Source organism: Aythya ferina (assembly GCF_964211825.1).
Source record: "Aythya ferina genome assembly, chromosome: 9".
In the NCBI taxonomy this organism is placed as follows: Eukaryota; Metazoa; Chordata; class Aves; order Anseriformes; family Anatidae; genus Aythya; species Aythya ferina.
This window is the reverse complement of record NC_140305.1, coordinates 6,493,949-6,518,857: the sequence shown is the minus strand read 5'-3', so window position 1 is coordinate 6,518,857 and position 24,909 is coordinate 6,493,949. Positions and strand designations below refer to the sequence as shown.

The following is a 24,909-nucleotide window of genomic DNA, read 5'->3' as shown; positions in this document are numbered from 1 at the left end:
ATTCAGGAAATAATGCTATTTATTTTACTCCCTTACTTCCCCACTAACATCCAGAACACAAGTAAAGGTGATTCTGAAATAAGACAAGCTTAAACTACACTTTTAAATAGATGAAAGAAAACTAAAAAGAAGTGCCTAACATGCTATATACTTATGTATTCTTCCCTCCACAAGTTATTTCCAAGGTATATTCAGGCCTCTGAAGCACAGGCAGCAGGGTATCCAAATGGATTAAAGCAATGGTTGTGACTCATCTGCATAGTTTCTGTTGTGGCAGCCCGTGCTGCACATTGCCCTTACGAAATGAAGTAGTGGCTGCACTAGGAACTTTTTTCCATGTACTGGCAATGCCTCTTTAGTAAGCCAGACCACTCTACAGCACCCAAACTAAGTGGCAGCATTAGTGTTTCTGATATTGCAGATTTGCTCTCCCATGGTAACAGACCCTTTTTATTGTTGTTTACTGGAAGCTCTCCCAGCCTCCAGAAAAATAACCTCGGAGACAGGGAGCTTCATTTGAGAACAGGTTTGACTGACAAGGCTACATGCTCCTGAACAGCAATCACTTCCCATGGGGAGAAGCAGCAGGTGCTTAAAAGGTAAGAATAACTCTCAGGAGACAAGGGTGGAGTTTCAGACGGCAATTATTCAGAAACTACAGTGCTGCTTACACTGCAGAATAACTCTGATCTCAGCTGAAACGAGTTACCTATTGCACATCATCAACAGCCACATTCTGCACCACCTCTGCACAGATGCACTGCCTGGATGATGTTCAGCCTTTGGATACCGTTGTCTACAGCAAGCCTCTTTAATCCTAGTTCTTAAAATAAAACCTCCACTTCTCCCTACTAGCTCCTGCGTGAGCCACAAGCAATAGGAGTCCTATGTCCCGAGGTGACAAGCTGCATGGCCGACCAGCCACTGCTGGCTTAAATCAAGGCAGCAGCTTCATGCACTGCACACCAGGGGAATGCTCTTCAAAATACACAACTGCATTCACAAGAGCAATTGCTCATTTCTGGCAGAGTTTACCACCTATGCCTGTATGCAGCCAGAGGTGTGGCTGCTGTGCTTACATACCTGAAATTGTTTTAAATTTAACAAGTACAAGTAGTGAGGAATGGACACCAAAGAATCCAGTACAGCCCAGTTTCAGTACAATGCTCCAGCAATACTCACACTCTTTTAACTTACAAGACCACCAAACCAACTGCATCTCCTCTGCTACGGTTGCACGCAGCAGCTAATAAAACCTGTTGTAGGTATGCTTACCTACAGCACAGCCATAAACAGGACTGCATTTCAAATACACGCGAACACAGTGCGTGACTTCACTGCTGGAGCGTGTCTTAGTACAACTTCACGTTGTGATGATGCTGCTTCACACGGCTTCACGACTTCAGTGCTCACTGCTTGTGCAGCCAGTGCCATGAATTTGCAGTGTTACATCTACTCTGGCACTGATTATTACCAAAAGGAAGAGTGCCAGCCCACATATAATACAAAAACCAGCATCACTACATATACGTGAAACTCCATCACGGTAACTGGAATATCTCAAGAAGCCTAGATTTGCCTTCATTGTGCAATTCCAGGTTGCAAAACCTCACACTAGAACTACATCATGTAACAGACATGAAAACAAGCAAACTTGAACACAAGAGACGAGGTCATACTTTTTCTCAAATGCAATCACAATGCAAGCTTTACAGCATCTTGAAGAGGAGGTTCTGAAGGTAAATGAAGTTCTGCCGTAAACCTCAAACTGCAAAGTTATCTAAGTCTCCAGATGAGCACCGTAATAATGCACAAACTACAATGTTACAAAACATACTTTTCTAAAACAAGCCTATTGAACTCATTTTCATTTCAGAAGTGGCATATCCAAACAGAAGACAAGGATAGATGTGTTGGGCAGGTGTTTGTTTTGAATTATATCGTAAGTGAGCTAATGGTTCAAAATAGACTGGAAAACAAACACAGCATTAAAACAGATACAGCTTAGCTTAGGATGTACAATCACTAGGTTGAAGCAAGATTGTAAGAGAGTAAGATTAGAATTCAAGAGGACGTTAAATGTTATACTTTCACTGACGTCAAACTGTGGCTTCTTGGGTACCAATAGGTACAATTCCTGAAACTGATGGGTAAGCAATTGGGATGGCCTACAAAATAAGAGAAGGATTGGGTTATCCCTTATTATAAGCATGATAATTGCATCTACTTCTCCTGACAGAACACAAGCATGTCAGTTAACAGTGCCTGGTGACTGTGTTTATGCAATGATTTGTTTTATCTTAAAAACAAACAACAAAAAGCCCCACATTTTTATTTAAATAAAACTTTAGCTGTGCATGATTAAAGACACAAGCTACTCTGGCATAAGAACATTGCTATAAAACCACATTTCATTCAGACTCATCCCACAGAAAAGCAAGACTTGCTTTATACAGTGCTTTATTTTAGAGCATTAAGGTCTTATCTTTGACAGATGTCCCTCCATCATATAATTTTGTAGTACTAGCAGCTTTTTCAATCTTTTTGAATGAGCACATACTTAAGAATTGAAGTTTCCTGCTCCTAATCTCATTCTAATAAACAGAATTATGTTGACAACAGGATGTTCTAGTGACAAAAGTGAAACCTCAAGTCTTTGAGGTTTGTCCTATTTTATACCATACCTTATGCTTCAATTTGTATCAAAGTGTGTATTTTCTCTGAAAACATATCCTATGCTCCTCCAATTCAAAGAAAGGGCCAGAGCCCCCCAGCAGCTCCCTGATTTAGATAATTCTATCTAATAAGGATTAATTTAATGATCATAAAGCCATGTTACATTATAGATGGTTAAACATACATAATGGCTCCTGAAGTTTGAGAAGTTTATACGAGCATTTTGGAAAAAAAGTTAACGTTTACTCTTATACTATGAAAATATTTATAGTAGATGTCTCTGTTCTGTTACTTTGGGTCTCATTTAGGTACAAGGTAAAAGCCTATAGGGAGACAAATTATTAGTCAAGTGGAAGCCTCACCAGAACACCTACTTGAAATAATTAAAAACAGTCAAACAGCACATGAAAGTCTACTCTAAAATGACCTACACTCATAATTCCATGCTAGCTATATATTCCAGAGATATTTAAATTTGTTTATTATTCTGTATGAATTAGAATTAAGTTCATTTTGTACTTCAGATCTCCATCTTCTGAAGTTCTGGTGGAATCCAGCATCTTCTGTACTGAAAAGGTAAATAGTACATGGCTAAAACATAGCAGCTGCTCCCCTGGAAAGCTCTGGATTCCATAAAATCACAGAATGGTTGGGTTGGAAGGGACCTTCCACTAGACCAGGTTGCTCAAAGCAGCATCCAAACCTGGCTTTGAACACTTCCAGGGATGAAGCTCCATCTTATAATGTTTCTGGAAACTCACCACTAGTTTTGGTTGATTATTCTACTCATTAACCATTCTTCTGGGTATTATTTGTTTCATTTTCCATTTGAATTTATCCAGATGCACTTAACAGCAATTGGTTTTTATTCTTCCTTCACTAACAGATTAGACAATTCAGCATTTATCCTAGTGAAGGCAATATATCTTCACTACACAAAATAATCCCTAAATCTTCCTTTTGGCAAGATAAAGCACACGGATCTAAGTGTCACTGAAGCATTTTATCCTGCCCTCTATATTTAGACTTGCAGTCTATTTCCAACTACAAAAAAAAAAGCCAGGAAATCCATTAAAAAAAGTTTGAGCTATGTAGCTACAATAATTACTCAAAAATCTTCAGCATTTAGTAGCTTATTAACCAACAGGATTTCTTCACAGCTAATTTAGATAGGTTCAGTTTCATACTGTGAGATCTTTAATTGCTGCAAGAACTTAATTCCGCTTGTTAAGTAGATAAGAGTATAATCTCAGTCAAAAATCTTTTCTGATAATAAAAAATGAAGCACTACCTTTATCCCTCCCTGAGCAATACTGCACGAAGCACTATTTTTAGTGTGATGTTTTGGAATAAGAGAATTTACATTAAAAACAGTCTCTCAACATGCATTTCTTTTCCTTCTGAAGTTAACCCTTTGGCTAAAAAGTGTGTAAAAATATACTCTCCTGCATCCTCAGGGTATGCCCACCATTCTGGGAATTTAAACATACACGTACTATGTAAAGCATAACACAATCCAGATACAAGGCCTTCTCTCTTTAGAAACAACCGTTTCCGTTAGCTGTCAGGTTAGGAATGTCTTTTTTTTCCCCCTTGTAAAATTACAACCATCCAACGAAAGATCATACATTCATCTATGCATGCTGCTTAATTCTGTGCCGAGCTCCATATGAACAGCAAAACATGCTGTTTGAATTCAATCCTTACTGAAGAACATAAAACAAACCTAAGCAAAACTATCTTCTTTAAAAAAATGTAAAGAATGACAAATGTCATTTGTGCAGGCTTTACACCATCACACCTTCTACAGGAAGAAACCACCACTAAGTGAATAAAAACATGAAATTAACATTTGTAGCCTGCCAGAATCTTTTAAGAACTGCAAAATTCAACCAGTTTTCAAACATTCTTTCCTAGCAATGAGAAAAGAACTACCTAATTATAATTTTTTACATACTTGTACAAATGGTCTCATATACATATGGAATTCAAAACAAGGGATTACAAGAATCATCTCAAGACTTAAGCATGCCTTACTTTTATCCCTCCAGCTCAATTGTTTACAGTTGTCAAAAAACAAGCAAGCATCACATTAAACATGTGAAAAAGCAGAACACCCACCATATACATCAGAATGTCTCTAATCATCACCATTGCTGTTTGATGATCATTCCATGCTTGGTTTAGTGTCTGTAAGAAGTTGTTATTCAAGGAGTTCAACACATCTTCTCGCACCTGAAGTGAAAAAGAATATATTGTCATAAACCCAAGTCTGTTTCCCCTTCATCATTTAAATCTTAACAAGCTCTGCTTCCGAAAAAACTAATTCTTCTCTTCTGTGAACTCTGAGTATCACAAACACGTTCATATTTTTCCTGGGCGCTAGCCAGCCCTTTATATACCCTTGTATATAACTTCAGGAGAAAAATAAGGCTTTATATAAGCAAGAAAAAAAACACTGTGAAAACAATAGCTACAAAATAAAGGTGGATATTAAATTTCAAAGGAATATCTGAAATTTCAAATGTTAAAAATATTTTCATATAACTTCTTAAAGGTTTAATTTTCTATGCTCTACTGTTACAATTAATGTCAACGGTACTATCACAAGTCATTTCAGAATATTGGGAAGTACCAGATGTCATAAGCAGAAACAAGCACAGGTAGAAAATCAGACACAGCGACAGAAAAACAAGCCAAGAGAGCAGCAAATAGTTGCAGCAAATAGCAGTTCTGAAAGAAGACATTCACTCAGTGAAGACCAGGCCCTCGTATTAATAGTCCAGAATTGCTAACAAGGCTTCAGGGAACAAGAGAAAAATCATCACTGTTTTTACTAATGCATTGTCTAGTTAATCTGTTCATCCCATCAACTCCAGGCTTTACTTGTTTCTGGTATTACTACTCCCTACTAATCAAAAAGAATATCTGGTTTTGTATTTTGATTTTCATGCAGTAGTCATGTACTAACAGTGCTCAAGCTTTCAACTCCTGCAAAAAATAAACCTGATGTAAAAAAAAATATATATATATATTCCAGATTTAACAAAACGTGTGAATTGAATTTTGAAATAGCATAAAAAATACATCCTGCCCTCTATCATTACCCCAAATCATGTGAATCTGCCCTCTGCTTTATGATAACCCCCTAAAAAACAGATACAGTCCAGGCATGTAAATGAATGGCCAATAAACCTCCAGGAGTCAGAGTATGTTCAACTCCCAGCCAGCAGCAAACACTCATTTTTTTCCTCCTTTATAATGAACCTGTCACGGTAAAAAAAAAAACAAAAACAAAAAACAACAGCCAACAGATAACTATTAGGAAGAAAACACAAGAGCAAACAAAAACCAAACAATCAAGCAAAAACAACCTGATACCTTTTAAAGGTCAAAAAGTTTGATGTTTAGTTAAAGCTAACTTCTAGCAAACAATCGGTATACATCCTCCATACAGGATAAAACAGATCTAGTTTTACTTGTAACAATGACATAAAATCAAAGTTTTAATACAAATTTGGACAAACTTTTTCTCAGTCCCACTTCCAAAAGAGGAAAGTCAACAGGCTAAGTAGGTAACAAAGAATAATAGAAGTAGCCTACAGAACTCTAGGTGTGAATGTAAAGATGAGAGACATCCTTTTAGGAGGACCCTCAATGGTGGTAAGTGCAAATGGGGTATAGTTTCAAGTTCTTACAGCCCAGTAAAGCCCTATCTACACAGCTGGATTTTTGTGTAGCAATATGCAAGCATCGTCGTAAGAGAGGGGGCTGAAAAGAATGCACAAATTTGTACTTAACGTGTAAATGGTTCAATAAATAAAGGTTTATAGAACTGCTGAACGCTTTTAGAGACTTCTGCTGTCCAAATAGACAGTTTGAAGGCTGCTGATTGTGTCAGACCACATTCTAAACCTTAGCAAAATCGGGAACACTTGTTTTCTTTAACAAGTTTTCTTTCTCTAACTGGATAGAGACGTTTCCTTTCCTCCTCTCAGTTCAAAATACAGCTAATTTACTAGAAAAATAGACCAAAGGCTACTTTTTCTGCATGCTGGAGGAACTTCGTTGCAAATACATCTCAACAGTTTGGGACAATCTGCCGGTGCATGTGTGGTGCCATCGCTGCCCCTGCCTGTATGTGCCAACCTGGCACCACAGCGGGGCTGCTGCCCGTGCAGCTCTCCAGCCACGACCACTTGCTGTGACGGGCAGAGCCCAGAACCAACACCCAACCGCTGCCAGCAGCTTCCTGCAGCGTTGGGGGCATCTCCTTCCCTCCCTGCACTACAACCTGCCCCCATCTGCGCTTCATGTCACGTTAAGCGTCCTATACCTTACAAGAGAGGCATGCTCAGGGGCCAGGCAGCAACAGTCCCAATCCAAGCTGATAGTTAAGACTGCAAGAATGCTCTGGCCAGCTCCTGATCCACCAATCCACATCCCAGAGTCCTTGCACGCAAACAAACACCCACACACCCGAGAGACATCACTCTGTCATTTAAGCTTTATTAAGTTACTAGGCAAAAACAGTATACCAAAAAATAAAATCAGTCTGGCATGCAACTATACATACTCCAACAACTTAGAAAGGCAGACCAAAAACACAGCATGGCATTTCATCCAGACACTACGGTCTCTTCTCAATAAGCTGCAAAAGCTTATTGCAGTAATATTCACCCTGTTAGCAGGAACTGAAACTAGCTTTGCTTGCAAGTTGTTCAAGGTTTTCTGAAATCTTCAAATTCCTGCTCTGCAGACATTCCTCTGCAAGGCCTCTCCTTGCTTTTGGAGAACACAGGACGCAGGTATAATGCACAGGCAGTGCTGCCTGGCTGGCTCATTCTCTCTGGTAGTGACTGTCATTTACCCTTCAGTCTCCCAGACGCACGTGCTGCTGTCATCTAATCTATGTGGCTTTTAGCTAAAATAGAAATGTGCATTAAAAACCTCATCAGCCTTGTAAAGAGTAAGCCAAATCTCCAAGAAAAAGAAGCATGATATCTCTGCTTTCACTTCCTTAATCGATATGAAGAAACCTTGGAAAAGTAATTATTTTGTGGACCAGCCACAGTAGTCAGACTTAGCAAAGAAAAACTAAAAGCACAATTCATTTACAAGTACAGAGAATCGGGGTAGGGATCAATCAGTTTTACTCAAGTATATGAAAGACCATCACAGGACACTTCAAAGATCTCTACAACACCGAGCTACCGTGCCTTTCTGATTGCACACATCCATCACAATAATCCTACCAGATCAGCCAGCACCAGATCCCGTGTCAGCTGGTAAGCAAACAGGGTGCTCAGTGCCAGGTAGTGATTGCTTCCACGCAGACGTGAGAGCTCTCGGACCCGCACCACCTTACCTCTGCCCCACGCCCTGTGCCATGCAGCTTGCTGAAAACATACTTCACATCCAGAGATGGGGCTGTATGGCACAAAGCCACGCTCAGAGTCTCTCTGTAAAACTTGCAATGACACTCTCCTCAGCTTATTTTAAGCTGCAGACACCTTTGGAAAAAAGTTCTTGTAGTTGCTACAAAAGACACCCTGATTGTTGTTTACAACAGCTGCCCAGCTACAATGTGTTGAATACATTCCTTGTACAGGCCATGAATGCACCCCTATTACAGGAAGAGTACGATAAAGCACAACACACCACAGCCAAGCAAAAACCTGGAATAAAGCTGCTTCGGTGAATAAATGACTTTCAGTGTAAAAACACCTGGACATTGACACTTTTCTATAGAGAAGGAAGCCCTTCAGAGACAGCTGCTGCTCTTCTAAAGCCTTAGGAAAACTTCAGCCTGGAAAGTTTTACCAGCAGAACGTGAGGTTCAATTAACCCCGCTTGCAGTGAGTTGTGTAGCCATCTCTGCAGTCCCGCAGTAACTGGCAGGCACATCCAGCACGAACAGGACTGCCAAGGTCCAGTCTCAAAGTAAATTAGCAGCTTCATAATCTATGTAAGGTCTTGTATTTGCAATTAGAAAATCTTGCTTGCGACTCTAGGCTCAATTATATTTTATAATGGATATGGCTCCTAGGAAATACAGCACACACACATACAAAATCTCTTAAGAATAGTTTATGGCATGAATTTCCAATACTTTTAAGTAACTCTCTATTAAGTGTACACAAAGCAGGCTCATGGCCTAGCATTCTCTCTTACAGCGTCTTGATGCAGCAGCACGGAGAGTCCAAGGATGTGATCTGCAGCACTCTAAGGACAGGCTCACACAGACGGAGCCCTCTGCGGGGAGCAGCAGTACAGGAAGGCATTTTCTAACCTAAGACCTCAAGGTCCAAGAACTTTTATTACCAAATTTCATCTTGTACGGAAGTCCAAACAGTGCAACAGTCCGAAAATCAAAAGACAGCATTCTAAAATGTTCAAGTTGCACCTAAGTTAGCAGGTTGACTGTGATGTTACCAGAAGTGTTTGTTCACCCATGCAGCTATTATCCTTTTAGACAAGAGAAAAAAAAACACAGAAGACTGAAAACCATTGATTACTCTGAACTGCACTTGCTTTGTGTCTATTCCACCTGACCCTTCTGCCCTCCATATAATTGAAGACTCACACAAGAACATCCTAAAATATTAAGGACAGAAAGATAAGGCTAGACGATTCTTCATATCTTGTCAGCCAAGTGTACAGCAGACCCTAAAGCTCACTCATTCATCTCCTACACAACTCCTCATGCATAATTCCCCACCTAAAGCACAGACACAGTGGAAATCACCTCTTGGATTTCCTTGGAGGAGATACCTGTCTTCTCTCCGCAGCACCACGATAGCAAATGTTAAAGCTTGCCACAGATCACAGAGAGCCCCAGAGCAGACACGCTGCCTTTCATCCAAACCTGCCCCAGCACTCGCTAACGTTCCCCCTGCATCCAACAGTGACCCCACGAGGACTGGCTCGGTGCTCCTTACCGAAGGGTTTTCTTGGATGCCTTTCGTTACTACTACTGAGTTACTACAGGCACTGCCATTGATAAACTCCCTCAGCTGTATCAGCAAAGACTCTGCTGTAAAGCACCCTGGCATGCCAATGACAGGCAGCAACGGAAGCGTTTGATAAGATTTCCGTATCCCAAGAATCTCGTCCTGTTCAGTAAGGCTCTAGCACCTCCCCGACCCAGCATGTTTCAGCCCATGTAAGCGCAGGACAGTCCTTGGTGTTTCTGAATCTTTGATGTGCAGAATACTCCGGCAGCATTATCACCTACCAAAAAATACTTCATTGGCCAACAAATCGATCAATCAATCCCTCTGCCTCACGCACAATTTAGAGAATTGATTTGAGGCTGGATTTCAGACTGAAACCATCAAAATGAAGGGAATTTTAAAAACATTATCCTGCAAACTTCAGGATTTTCCGTTCTAGTAAGTGATGTTAAAGAGCTGCAAACTAAGCTTTGTTGGCATTTTGTTGTTTGTTAAAATAGCTTTACAACATTTATGTGTTGAAGAAACAGACAAGGATCAAGACGTGAAGTGTCCACATCAAGCTACAGCAATGCCAAATGACAAGAAAAGGAGCAATCCAGGAAACCTCAGATGCACAAGAATTAAATGTACCCTGTTTCATGCTTGAATTAAGGTAAAAGGTTTCAGTGCATTTTATTCATTTTTTAACTTGATTTTAGAGGTACTAAAAAATAATGTCAATATACAGGCAAAGACAAGCTTTATAATGTTTTTATTCTGTGGTAAACACTCAGTTGTTGAGGACAGCTAACTCCTACCAATTACGTGGAGTAAGCTCCTTGGCTCACTGCCTCCTTCACCAAGCACGGCGATCCTAACTGCAGGCTGCTGGGGTCTGCAAGTTCAAAACCAAGCACCCTTCACAGGAACTTGCCTGGGTGCTTTCATCTCGTATGCTTGTACTGCGTTTGCACCTATCACTTTATTTACAACTCAACAGGCTGTGAAGACAGCACATGGCATTATGCTTTCTTGCTTAGACGTTAAATATTATTCTTTAGAGTTTCTTTCTAATAAAAATAATGGGTAAGTGCAACTTTCATCTAGCAATTACACAAGCACAAAAGGATAAATAGAGCTCTTAACAATACCTCACCAAAAATAAACTTTTGCTTCCCAAGCTTGGCAACAATTTTTAAAAACATCTGAATGCAGTGCCTCTGCTTAGTCTCTCCATCTACTCTTCATTAACCTGCGTGACTGGAATACTACAGGAATGTAATTTTTTTTGCAGGAAGATAACCACTAGAGATGAACAAAAAGCAGCAATTCTGTTTGAAGGTTTCTTGCAATTCAAAATTTGCATTTTGTTCCTTCTAACCACTGCCTGCCTTTATTTCAACCTAACCATTTCTGAAAAATTTCATTTTGGTGAAGTTAAACACAATTCATGAACAACATTTCAGCTGGCAAAACTCCCCTCTTCTATACTCTAGCACCTTTGATTCTCTGAATGTAACTTTACAGAGATTTACGGCTAAAACTTGTATTGCTAACTAGCTACTTAATATCTAACAGAGAACTGCTCTTGGAAAGAACCACTGAAAACACTATCCCTCTAAAATTTCTGTTCCATGAAGTGTGAGGTTAAACAAAAGCACTGTTTTATCTATTTTATTACAAGTACTAACAATAATGAGATGCCATTTCAGAACTGATCCTATTCTTAACAAACAACGACCTATTTTTTCATAGTTCCAGCTATAACATGTACCTGAACATAACATCCTCAAGCAAAGCCCACCAAAAGAAACAAGGCTTCGAATCCCCACTATTTTATTTTTATATTTTAAGTTTTATCCTAGAACCATTTAACTTATAGGAAGGCACTATCAGACATCTGAATAATATAGCTATTTTAACATTAGGGCATTTAGCTACTAAAACTCAGTATTTATTCCTTCTATTTAAAACAAAACTTTGGCTCATCTGTTTTTCTGTTACCCATGCACACAGATACCCTTTGATTAATCACGTTAAAGATCAGAGTACTATAGCACTGGAAAAAAAATCATCAGAAAAATTAGGATTAAGCATCCTAATTAGGATTAGGCATTTCTCTGTACTAGTATCTGTACAAGCCTCTCCGGCAGCGCAGTGATAGCACAAACTCGCAGGATCTCCTGCTCTTCTGCCACTTTGCCACGGTTAATGCTTCAGAATAGTGTTTTTGCATATGGATAATTTAAATAGAATAGTTAGAAAGAAAGACAAGCAGCTTTCCTCAAATTAAACCAGGATAAACTCAAACCTAAGAAAAAAAGTTTAGTATCCTAATTATTATTAAATGTAGACTATAAAAACACAGGCATATACACAAACACGGCACAGAAAGCCTCAGGAACGTAGCTATTATGAAAACAGAAGTGCTCAAGACTCACAAATGCACTACAATTAGAGTCATAAAATATTTAGCCATTTCACACAGGATGCTTCCTCTCATGCAAATGGTTAAAAAGCCAACACACACCGACACATAAAGCAGGTTTTAGACTATGCTTATCAGAACCATACCTTTAAAAACTAAGATTTTAGGAAAGAGCTGATTTTCACCTGTGCCACAGCAACAGCACTTCCATGCATAGTGACAGCAGCATCTCCAGGTAACAGATACAAGAAGCTTCCCGAGCATTACACGTTATTTAGGCACAGACCTCCCATCCACCCTCTGCGCTCCTGCCAGAAGTAAACATCCAGGATGCACCACGGCATATGACTTTCCTAATTGAAAGTTGTAATAAGAGGACAAAAATCTGACACTCTATCTGAACCCACAGACAGTACATGGGATCAAAGTGGCCGTGCATTTCTTTCCAAAGATAGGAGGTCTGAACGTTACCACAAGAAGTACAGCATCTTCCCGAGACTTCAGATCCTATTACCTCTAAATATTATCTGGACTCATAAAAAGCGAGCTTCAACGTGGTTTCAATAACACGCTTAACCATCAGCCCTAAATTCTACCCACCGAAGCTAGAGAGGTTTTCCGTGGTTTAACGCAAGATGTGAAGAGCCCTTTTCTGAGATGATACATCTTCAGAAATAGAAATTTCTGTGTGGCATTTTGACTGAATTACACTGCTTTGAAAAGGTTGAAATAACAGAATGCAGATTGCTCAGAGCTTTTGCTGCTGCTGAGCTGTGTGTTTGCATATTGCCTCCTGCCTCTCAAAATTGTGTAATCCTAACACAACTCTCTCATTAACTTGTGAATTAGTTCATTTGCCCGTAACAAACAGGTTGTTGCACAGGTATTTATTCTGCTTCACAGATGAAAAACAAACCAAACTGAGTTCTGAGAAAGTCACAAAATGCCTTCAAAATGCTTTTTTTTAGAAAAAGACAACAACAAACTGGCATGGCTGCATCTCAGCAGTGATGCTCTAGCTCGAGTTGTTTCCTGTTTTACACTTTCAAAAACTTCCTATGGCGCACCCTCCATCTGTAACTTGTAACAAAAACTATCTGGAACATGAAGTAAATTAAGCAGCAGGAAGTTAGCTCTTAACCACCATTTCTTTAGGGTATCCATTGAATAGTTTCAACTAAATGTTACACAATAACATTAGATTTTACTCGCTTAAGCAACTGAACAGAACGCTTCAGTACAAGGGACATTAATAAAAATGACATACCTTGTTTATGAGATGCTCAGTGACCACTTCCCTCAGTCCAGTGTAGAGTTTTTCTCCGTGTTTATGCAACACCATTGTATAGGCATTCCTATATAGCTCCTCGAAGCTGAGGCCACTATTATTCTTACGCTGGATCTCTTGGATGGCGTTTTTTAGGAGATCCCAAATGCTGTTTACATACTTCTCATCCATAGTCATCTGTAACAATAAAACAAGACTGTTTAGAATCAAGATAAAGCTACCTTCAGAAGTTAGAGCTATAGAAGCAGCAACTGCTTCTGCCACATTTTGTTGATTCCAACATTTTTATTTATTTATTTATTTTTTATCAAAACAATACAGGTGATACTGGTAGGGAGTTAACAGCCATTAACTCCATTAGTAGGGAGTTCTCCAAAATTAACAGCTGTATTAAACAAGGTTCCACTGCACAAAGTTAAACAACTTGCTATAGGATATGCATAAGGCTCTAACCAGAGCATGTATGACCCTGAGCTGTTACGCAGACTATCTGTACTTCAGTAAAGGCACTAAATAAAAACAGTACCAATACAGAAAAATTCAGTGACAGAAAGTGTTATAACAAAGTCTCAACAGAACACCAAAACAATTTTTGTCCAGTGCTATCTAGTGATTAGTGCAAAACAGTTTACAATTGTGTTTTACCAATCCCAATTATTTACCAAAACCAAGTGCTTCAAAATATGATGCTACATGGATGAAGCAGCATCTGAGATGGCACAGGCTCACAGAAACACAGCAAAGTTGCTGATGGCACTGCATAAAGTTTGATGACTCAAGCTCCATCACCCAACTGAAAGAAAATCCACTTGAATTAAACCCAATTTAAATGTGATTTTTAAAGATACTTTTGGTTTACTTTATAGGAGAAGGGCTTAATCTAGCCTTTTACACCTCAAGAAAAAGGCTGAGGAAGACATAAAAATACTTCTCCCCGAATTACTGTAGAGAAAGAAAATACCCCTAATTCTGACAATACCATAAAAGCGCCCTTGAAAATAATTAAGTGAAAAATAATGCTATGACAGCATAAAGGGAAACCATAACCCACCCTGGTATCTCTCCCTTCTCCCTCCCCTCCTACCCAACAACCACAAAGTGAGGAGAGGAAGGACACTGAAGGCTAGATTGCATTTGTAGTCAAACAATGATGAACAGCACAAAGCAAAACAAGCACCATCTCCCATCGCCCTAGTCTTCAGGACTTTTGGTTAAAAACCAAAGCTTTTCATTCCAAAAATATCCTCATCATTCACCACTGTTTCACTCTCTCGATAACAGAGTCACCAACCTACTAACATGTACACATGCGAAACTTGACAGATATATCAATGTCTAAAAAACCAAAAGCAGATCACACACACACTGAGAAATTCCTAGCTCTCTATCTTCCAGAAGCCACAGCACAGAAATTGAACGTCCCATCCCCTCCACACACACACCTTGCTCATTCTGCTACCTGTGATATCGAAAGGTCAGTTATTTTCCTTTTAATTTGCATCTGCTGCACTGGTGCCTCTTCAGGGAAATGATTTTCTGAAGTCTTCCTAACAAGCCATTTCACAAGTACTGATAACGAAGTCAACTATTCAGGCAGCAGTTACAGACAGCAATCCAAGTAAAAGCCTTTCAGCTTTTTTTTCACAAAAATGCTGTTCTGTTTTCAAACAAAGCAGACTCTCAAAGCAACACCTACCTATGCCACCTTCTCCCCTTGATAATCAAAAATCTCTCAGCCAACGTGACTTTTTTTGTGTCTCTCTACTGCAATTCAATTGCTTACCACATTTAAATATATGATCTATGTAAGTCAGGCAAATCTCCAGCCGCTGGTTTGGGAAGGTATTATATAGCAGTGCTGGTTGTTGGTCAGCTGGGAAACATCTCTGTACATTAGAGATCAGCATTACATCTAATAACTCCGATCTGTTCCGGAAAAGAAAAAAATGGGATAGTTCTTCTACTTTTAATTCAAATGCTATCAAAAATGAAGGAATAGTTGCAATATTTGCTCCAAATTCGCTGAAGTTAAGCGCAACAGAACTTTCTGCCACTTAAACCACACACCAGTCTGCTTGGGAAGCACAAGAAAGATTCGTAAAAGGTAATTTCAAGGAGTTTACTTCTCCATGTGATAAATATACAGGTATATTTTAAATGATAGCATACACTTATCACCATCTAAGATCAAACATAAAGTACTCTGCTGCTCAGTGTACCTTTCTATTCTGCTACTATTTAGACTACTATCTGTGATGTTCTGGGGGAAACAGGTTTGCTGAAGCTCTACATTCTTGGTTAGAAGAGCCCTGGTCTTCCAAAAAAAAAAAAAAAAGTTATTTCCTCCCCACTGGTGAAAGTGTTTTAGCTTTGAACTGCCACTGGATCACCTTCAAAGTTGTGTAAGAACTGCAGTGACTACATCTACTCTTTGACTACAAGCTTGAGGTTCACCTTTTTTCATACTCCATCCTTAAGTTAGACTTGTACACAGATTAAAAAAAAAGCAAAAAAAAACAAGCAATAAATAAAATTAGTTCATGATGCCACTACACCACTTTTTCACCTCTCAGAGTTTTGTACCAAAACATCTCCAAAAACTATTAGAGAATTATAATCCCAATCACCCTGTAGAGATCACCCAGTACAGATTTACACAACTCTCCGGATCCCAACCAACAGCAAAGCCTTTGTGTGATCCTCTTCCACCAACCTGAACGCAGTATCAGAACCCAAATGTTCCTGCAAGCTCACTCCCAGATTTCTTCTGACAGCCATGTATCAGAAAAGTGAACTGCATGGCTGCAATCCAGTTGTCACACTCGTGCCTTCTATTCTAGCAGATTTTAGCAAAAGCTGGATTTCTGTTTCTGCTGGTGCTTTTCGGAAAAAAGGCAAGTTCAAAAAAAAAAGCATTGGAAGCAAAATCCCAGTAATTTCAATAGTGCTTACACCCAGTTTCATAAAAAGATAGTTAGAAGCTAACGTCCAAAGAGAGGAAATGTATTAATGTAGTCCCATTTATCTGAACATTACCTTTCTTGGGGAATGGGCAAGAGATCAAGTCCATCATTGGCAGGAGAGATGTCTGTTTGTAACAAGCCACTAGTTGGAAAACTTCCACAAACTGCAGCTCTAGCGCTAGTGATTCAAAGACACAGCCTGAGCACAACCATCTGAACTCAGAGCAAAGCACAAGAACATCTTGAGGAAATCAGACTGCACTTTCATGTATACTGATATTGTAGTCATTTCACAGAAAAAAAAAAGGTCTGCAAAGGACTCAAAAGGTCCTTTATTTCACAGGACTGCCACAATGCAGAATCAGATGTGTGTGCTGCCTGTAACAATAGTTTGTCTATCCTATCAAAACCTCCAAGCCTGAATCAGCAATCACTGATTCCACGAAGCTCTCACAAATATCTCATGCCAAACAGGCCACTGCTAAATTCTCAGAAGTTTTAGAAGTCTGTAAAAAGACCTGCATCAGATTTTTCCTTTTTAAAAGTTGCAAAAATCGCTACTCAATTTTTCTACTGCAGTTTCCAGCAGAGCGTTTGCCACAATTCTACACGCTACCAAGTGAACCGGATCCATTCAGAAAGGAAGAAGCGTTGCTTTGCAGTGATCAAATTTTCAGAAACTCAACCAACACCTGCCTCAGTCCTTCCTGTGACATCCTTTAGGTCTAACACCCCAGAGCAAGCACAGATTGAAATTACAGAATGTGAGTGGAGTGTTTACCTGGCCTACCTTGAAGGAAGTGAGTGGATACCGGCAATTAAAGCTAGTTAGCAGCTCTGTTAGTAAACATTTGCACCTGGTAATTGCAGCCTGTTTGACTCCCTTACTTGCCAGCTGTCAGCAGACAAAATGAGCAGGGCTGACTGCTGCCATCACTGGGGCCTTGACCCACAGTCCATGAGGTGAGGGACACTGAAAACGATGTTGTCAGTTCAAGATGGCACTAAGTAGTCTGTCACACAAGCGTTTAGCATCCTCTGCCTGACACCTTCATTCTGGATGAAGCTCGGCTGAGGTTAACCAGCAAGCGGCAAGAGCAGCACATTCCCTGCCTCCAAACTTAATCACTACTTCAATTTTTATAAGCCCTTCTAATATTAATTAAAAAGGCAAGAATTTATGATGACAGGGATATGCCGCCTAGAGTTTGCTCCAAGACTCCCCTGAACATGGCATATTCGTTCCCTATCTTCTTCAGCTACAGAACAGATAAGAAGGTACTCCCGTTCGTGACAGATGGATGAGAATATTCATCCTCCTTTGGCTTTCGAAACCTTCATCTCTGTGTAGTGACCAGCATACCTGGAAGAGGACACATTGGCTACACTTCATGTCCAGAAAACATCAGTATGTCAAGAATTCAACAACTCCATTACCCACACTCTGAAACAGAAATATCTGATCTCAGGTGAACAATGTCACCAGGCACAAAAGTCCTTAATAATGTGATACCTGAACAGGTCGAGACACGCAGAAAAACAGAAATGGAAGCTAAGAGAAATGATAGAAAGAAGGAGGGAGCATCCTGACCTACTGGGCCCTAATCGGGGTCGTGAGCCCACTTTGGCCATTTGCTCAAAGAGTCACAGGGCAGTCATCACAGCGAGCCACCAAAAGTGGCCCAAATAATTAGCCTTTTGCTCCTGAGTCACCTATAACAGCAGTTGGGGATGATCATCCAACAGCATCCATGTCTCCCAAGAGTGTCAGGAAACGCCTACTGCGCTATTACACTCCTTCAGAGGGCATTTGCTTGTGGGCTGGTGGGAGGGAAGCTGTACTTGGAGTTTGCTTATGGCCAGTTCCCATTTCCAGCACTCAGTATTGATACCATGTTTAACATCTGAGTCCTATTCTTCACTCACCCCTTGGCATTCCAGCCTTGCACTTGTTATGGAGGGCGACCTTTACACCAGGCTTCTCCAGATTCATCCCACAAGGAAGACTTGTGGACTGCACCACAATCCACTCCTGGCTCAGGAGATGAGTGGAGTAACCCCGTAACAACTGAGGAAAATCTGCTCTCGCCTGACACCCAGCCACACCAAAGGGCTCCAGCCTGTGAGAACCAGGCAGGACTCCATGAAAACACGGAGGCAGTGCAAATGTAGGAATTGCAATATCCACCTGTCCTTCCCAGCTCTACCAGACTTTGCTCAGAAGTATGCATAATGCACAACTGAGACAAAAAAATGAAATCCTCTGTCAATTAGAAGACCCAAGAGCTGCAGTACAGTAGGCAAAGCCCCCGTCCTCCTCCCGTTCACTGAAATGAGTTCTGCAGCAATGAAAAGCCGCTCTGCCAGCACGGAGCGGAAGAGATAAGTAGATTAAAAAGCGATTGTTTCTCAAAAGATGGAGCTGCACCTCCCGCCCGGCGATTGATAGGGTTGGGCTACCTCCAAGGCATTGTCTGCAAGCACTGCTGGGCTCATCACGACACAAGTGCTGTTTTGGGGTGGGGGCTTGAAAAGGAAGGGGCTGGGTTTAGTTGCTTGGTTTTGATAAATTCTACAGCAAATTGTAAGTCTTCAAGAACTTCCTTTTCTAATTAGGCCAAAGTCCCAAGAAAAAAAAAAAAAAGGATTTGCTTTTCCCCGCAAAAAGTAATATTTGACTGTATTATTAGCAGGCCTGACACAGGAGCTTCACCACACAGCAGCCATCTGACAGTCTCTGTGAAAAGTTGAAAACAAGTCCTGAACAAACAGACAATGTCATGCTACAGCAACGCTTTCAACAGGGTTAGGAAACCCAACATATTTAAAGACAGATCAGAGACTGGTTTTTCTTCCATATTTTAGGAACAGATTCAGAAAAATGAGACTAAACCTGACCTGCCAACATACCTCAATTATTACTATTATTTTTTTTATATATATTAACAACTTCTTTCAGTTTCTCCAAATGCCCCTCCAACTTTAATCTCGCAGACCTACAGAACGGTGTCCTGGAGGAAAGGGGAAGAATGAGAAAACTCCTCCCAGGCACCTGTTTCATGTGAACTGTGCCTATGGACTATGTAAATCTGAGCAGCCACCGGTTACTGAATAAACACAAGGCAAAACGTAACCTGAAACCTTTTGATTCGCTGCTTTAAAAAAATGCAAAAACAATCAAGATAATCTGGAGAAGCAGACAGCTCTAAATATAAACTGAAACAAATTCAGCACTGCTTCTGTGAGCACTGACACCTTTCCATTTACAGACCTTTGCACGCTTTCCCTGCACTAACCCCCCACAGAATTTGTGCCTGCTAACACGTGACTATGAGAGCGTATCGTGTACAGAAAGGCTAAGGGCAACCTTCCCCCAAACTGCTTCCCAGCGTATGCCACAAGTGTGAAAGACTAAATATTTGGGCAGCTCTCGAAAGATTGCTCAAGATTAAAGCATTACCTTTAGATCGCTATAAATAGCAGAAGCATCTGTTTCATTCAGAACAAGTCTCATGTTGTGTATTCACCCATTTCTGACACCACCAAGACTGATTCACTGATCCTTTCATTTTTTCCATTAGAGACAGACTCTTGTGCAGCAAGTTTAAGTCCATGGGTAAGACTCCTCTAGCTTTTTTCTCCCCTGCAGGTCCATCAGGATAGCCCAAACTACACTATACTCTCTTGAAACCGACTTAAGATTTCAATTTGCAGCTTATGATGCTCAAATTAAGAAACACACCTTCAAAGAGTCGCTCATTAACACAGATAAAGGCAGAATGTTACTCATCTGTAAGGGTCAACAACAAGAACAGACAGCTGACCAGCCTCACTTGGCTAGCAAATGAAATTGATCAGTAAAGTTAGTAAATACTGTATCTATGATTGCTTACATAAAGCTTCCTTCATCTTGCCTTCTACACACTCATCTGTCTTACCATTTGTTTTCGACGTGACCCAATTACCTTGAAACGCGCATCTACTTTAGTCAGCACTGTCTGAAGGATCTTATCCTCCAGCAAGGATGGATGCACGAGGGGCAGGGATCAATTCCTCTTCAATATTTCAAAGATACTACTACTAATTATACCAGGGACTTGATCCTAAAATTAAATGCTTTAGCAAAGAGGAGAGCAGCATGTTATTTAATTCAGGTGCAAACTTCTGCCCACCTGCCACTGAAATATGAAACTTGCTTAGAAAAAGTTGTATTAAAAAACAGTAAGTAACTGTTTTTGTTCAAGCATCTAGAAAAACTGAATTGGTAAGAAACTAAAAATAGCAAGTTCCAGTTCAAAAGATAGTTGTCATTGCTATAGAATGGAAGTGCTTATACAGCCAAAAGAGGAACATTGCCCATATTATTAAACATGGTCCTTTTAAAAACATTGTGACATTTCCATGCTGCTCATTACTATGTCGTCTGAAAATGGAGAATTATGAAATACCTATAACGAAACTACTTATTTCCTAAGAACACTTGAACCTAAACAACAGTGAGGAAGAACTGCCTATACTTCTGAAACTTCTCTTGCTAATTTGGGAAGTATTAGCCAAAGCCTAGATCTGAGTTTACACTACAAAAAGTCTGATCTTTCATGTTTAACTTTGCAAGGTAACAAAAGAATTTTCAGACAGGAAATAACTTTTTGGTTTATTTCAGTAATCCTATTTCCGACTCTGATTTCATACTGATTGTACAAAAAATACAGCAGGTCAGGGCTGCTTATCACCCCTCCTCACCCCCCTCCCCAGTCTATTCTGACTGAAACAAAGTAATAAATACAAAAATTTGACACCAAAGCTGTTTTCATATCTCCTGCCCAAAAGGATACAGAAATGGGTATCAGTATTCTGAAGACTACTGAGAAGTTCAGAGTCCTCTTGACTCACTTTAGAAGCAATGATCCTAAGACAAGTTTCCTTAAAGTTATGGAAAAATTATGAAAGGTTTGTGTAACAGAAGAAAACATGTTGCTGAAAGAAATACAACAGGTTTAAGGTTTCCAACCTATGTCAAGTTGGTGTTAAGATATTTGAACTTATTTAGGACAGCAGAAATGGAACGAAGAGGTGGATTCAAGGGAGCAAACCCTCCACCTCTGCGCGCAGAATGCCAGATATTTAGAGAGTACCTGGGAGACAAAGCCAGCTCTGCACAGCAAGAGCTCAGCTCCGTCCATAGCTGTCACACAGGCTCCTGAAGAAGGTGAAATGACAGTGAAGCAGAGGCACAAGGCTTTGCAAACTTACTGGGCCTTCCGCCGTTTACGAGCAAGGCCCAGAAGTGAATGAAATCATTTAGTCATTCAAGTCATTTAACATTTCACTCCGCAATAAACTCGCAATAAGAGCAGCCCAGGACATACTTTTGAAACCCTGAGGTCTACGTGAGCGTGAGCTGACCGCCACGAAGCGAGGCCGGCTGCAAATCTCCACAGAGCAGCTTACTTGCTGACGGCCCTCACGCTGCAGGCGAGGGCAGCTGCCTCATTCCTCTTCCACCGCAACGACCTCCAACGTACCGCAGACCTTAGAGCTGAAAGGAAACTGCCCGTAACCCACCAACAACAAGTGCTGGAGCTCCAAAACATCGGCAGGGTTTAGGTCCCTGACTCCCTCCGTCTCCCTGTTGGGCCCGGGCGCTGCCTTCCAACCGCCCTAACGGCCCGGGGCTGCCCGCCCTCACACCCGCACCGCTCCCGGTTACACCAACAGCTTGTATAATGTGACAAATATCTCTGCCGTGCTGTAAAGGCGTTATGCCGTGTGCCCAACTCCACCTGAAGGTGCCAGGAGCAGACGAGGCCCGCAGCTGTGGGAGCACTGGGCCTCCCCCTCCTCAGGGCGCCATTTCCCATAGCTTCTGCGCCACAAACAGCCCGCTCCGAGCTCACCCAGCTCCAGCGAAGAGCTGGCCTCTTGGGTTTTTTTCTCCCCCTTCAACTCACCTACAAGTAGTTCAGTATTTTACAATCATACAAAAATCACCACGGCTTAAAGAGGAAAGCTGTGAAACACACTGCGACGTATAGAGATTGCAGCCGCCTTCCCTAAAGCCATTTCTAAGCAGGAAACAAAATAATCTCCTTGGGGAAGAAGGGAGGGGTGGACTTTAAGGGTTTGGGGACCTTGCTGACAACTTCTATTCCCAATGATTACTGCATTAATAATCCAAAACTTTTATACGAGATAAAATAACATCTTATGGTAGACAGAGGACAACAATGGAATATTTTTATTTCAGTTTACTTGAGGGAGGGAAAGGAAGAAGATACATTTAACAAATCACTTATAAATACACACATAATCACGTGTATAAATACACACGAAAACTTTCCTTGTGGGTTTTGTTCAGGTTTGGATTTTTCTTCTTTTGGGGCACTATTTAGTGTATACACCACGACTGAAATCAGCAGTGCCTAGAAGAGCGAAACTAACACTGAAAGAGGTGCAAAAAAAAAAAACAAATCCAGAACTACCCATGGAAATATACCCACGTATACAGCAATGGGAAAAAAACAGGTCCACTCAGACACTGCCAATACTTTAAAAATAAAGGTAGTGTAAAAATAGGACAAGCCTTAATTTCAGTAGAGATTCTTCATAAACAAAATACAAGAATTAAACGCACACAGCCCACACTCATACTACATGTAGTATAAGGAATGGATATTACGTTTTTTCTGAGATAAGCTACAGTGCAACTTTATACCATATTTGTAATTTAAAAATATAAATGCAGACAAATCATAACTTATTAATATTAAAACAAAAATTGGCATTTCCACAGACAGACTTCATCCACAACTTGCTTTATTTGTTTATAGTTATCTCTGTGCATTTTACATACAATTAGGTCTTATTTAATGTAAAACAAGATGGTTTCAGCCCTTTAGACACTAATTTTCCGCATAACTGATGTAAGAATCCAGTCAACCCCTTAGCAAGCACCATCCAAACGTAAATATTTATTACAATTTTGTCCTCCTTGCTGTACTCAAGTATTAAATGCAGGCTTTTTTCCTTGCCTAAAGTCTGTATGTTAAGAGTGTCCGTACTGGAATTGTTTTGTTAAATCACCTAACGGTGGTTACTTCTGCTGATACTCCAGACTTTGCACTTCTACAAAAGAATTATTAGTGATTTAATAGAGTCTGCTTGCTTTAACTGAATTTCAGAAAAATAAAATAATCATGTAACAAAAAATATGCTCGGGCATGCTACAGTTTTATATTCTAATGCTTTCCTATTCCTTGTCTATTCCTTGTTTCCTCACAAAAAGTGATTTAGAATGAGAAACAGAAGCTCCCTGCTTCTCAAGAGTTGGGTTTCTGCGTATACAGCTACTAGAAACCCAAGACAACATCCAGCCATTGGAAGCACACGGCCAAGAACCTGTGCTGGAGCATCACAGAATTACTGTGTTTTGTGAATGAACTCATCTGAATTACCTTAAGGAAATCTGTCCCAATCTATCTCAAAATGCTTTCACCATGTACAGAGAGATTCAGACACCATAGATCAGTCACAGTGATGAAGATGTAAAAGCTCCTGCACTAGGACTACCAGTCCTACAGATCAAAGCCAAAAGACTTGAGAACACACATTTGAAACTCTGAGAAATGGTGTGCTGTTAGGCCATGCACGCACCCGTGTGGAACAGACAAAAAAAGATGCATTTTCAAAAATTAAAACAATAATAATTTTCTGCGGAAAAAAAATCTGATTGAATGAGCCAGTGTAAAATCTTAACAAAATGCCAGTGCATCCTGGTTTACACTTTGCTTGATTTTTTCATGTCAATTTCAAATGCAGGCAAGATGCAAGAACAGCAGTAGTTTTTCCAGTGTCCACTCAGGGACACTGATTCAAACCTCAGACCATGTGGACTGACTGCTCAGAACTTAAGACCTAACAAGGAAAGTTCAGAAGCTACCAAGAGAAAAACAAGAAAACTTGAGACTGAACCCCAAATATCTACAGAACTAAGAATTTCTACCGAGATTAGGTTAGACCACAACTAAAAGAGAATACTTACAGTGTGTTAGATAAAATAAAACCAAGAACCCACAACAACTCAAAGGCTACCTTGGAATTAGTGTTAGCATCTCCTCAAAATACTACAAGTAACGCATAGCATTTAATTCCAAAAAATAAATCTGTGGAAACTAGAAGGCTTTCATAAGGTTAAATGTCCAATAAACAGCAAATATTCTGTAATTGTAGTTTAGAGCAAAACAATACCTGTTTCGTTTGAATAAGAAACAGTGTTTTAATCTTCTGGTCTGCTTTATTTCTAAGTTTTAAACCTACTAACATTTTGGTTGCAAACATTAACTTATTACTGCTGTATGCGCTATATGGGTTAAGAGCCAAGATGCTCTTGCAAATACTTATTCGAGAACATAAAGCGAGTGAGATTCACAAAGCCAGACACAGAAAAACATCAAGTTAACTGGGCAGTCCGCTGTGAACTGCAGCCCTCAGTGGATTTACATTATTTTAATCAGAGCTGAAAAAGCCTGCAGTAAACCATCCCCCAATTCTGTCCCTATCCTATCCTCCATGTCTGCCCATTCACACTCAGCAATACAGCAGATATGTTCTAAAGGC

The 24,909-nt window shown here is 40.2% G+C and overlaps 1 protein-coding gene across 1 annotated transcript in view; it reads right to left on the bottom strand.

Annotated features, from left to right (window-relative positions):
* The window catches only part of CUL3 (cullin 3), a 53,513-nt gene that overhangs the window by 24,831 nt on the left and 3,773 nt on the right, over window positions 1–24,909 (bottom strand). Inside the window, exons 2-3 of the mRNA XM_084528686.1 lie at window positions 13,310–13,507; window positions 4,798–4,911 (exon numbers count right to left, since the gene is read on the bottom strand). Coding sequence (XP_084384812.1) covers window positions 4,798–4,911; window positions 13,310–13,507 — 312 coding nt within the window. The remainder of the gene's footprint in view (window positions 1–4,797; window positions 4,912–13,309; window positions 13,508–24,909) is intronic.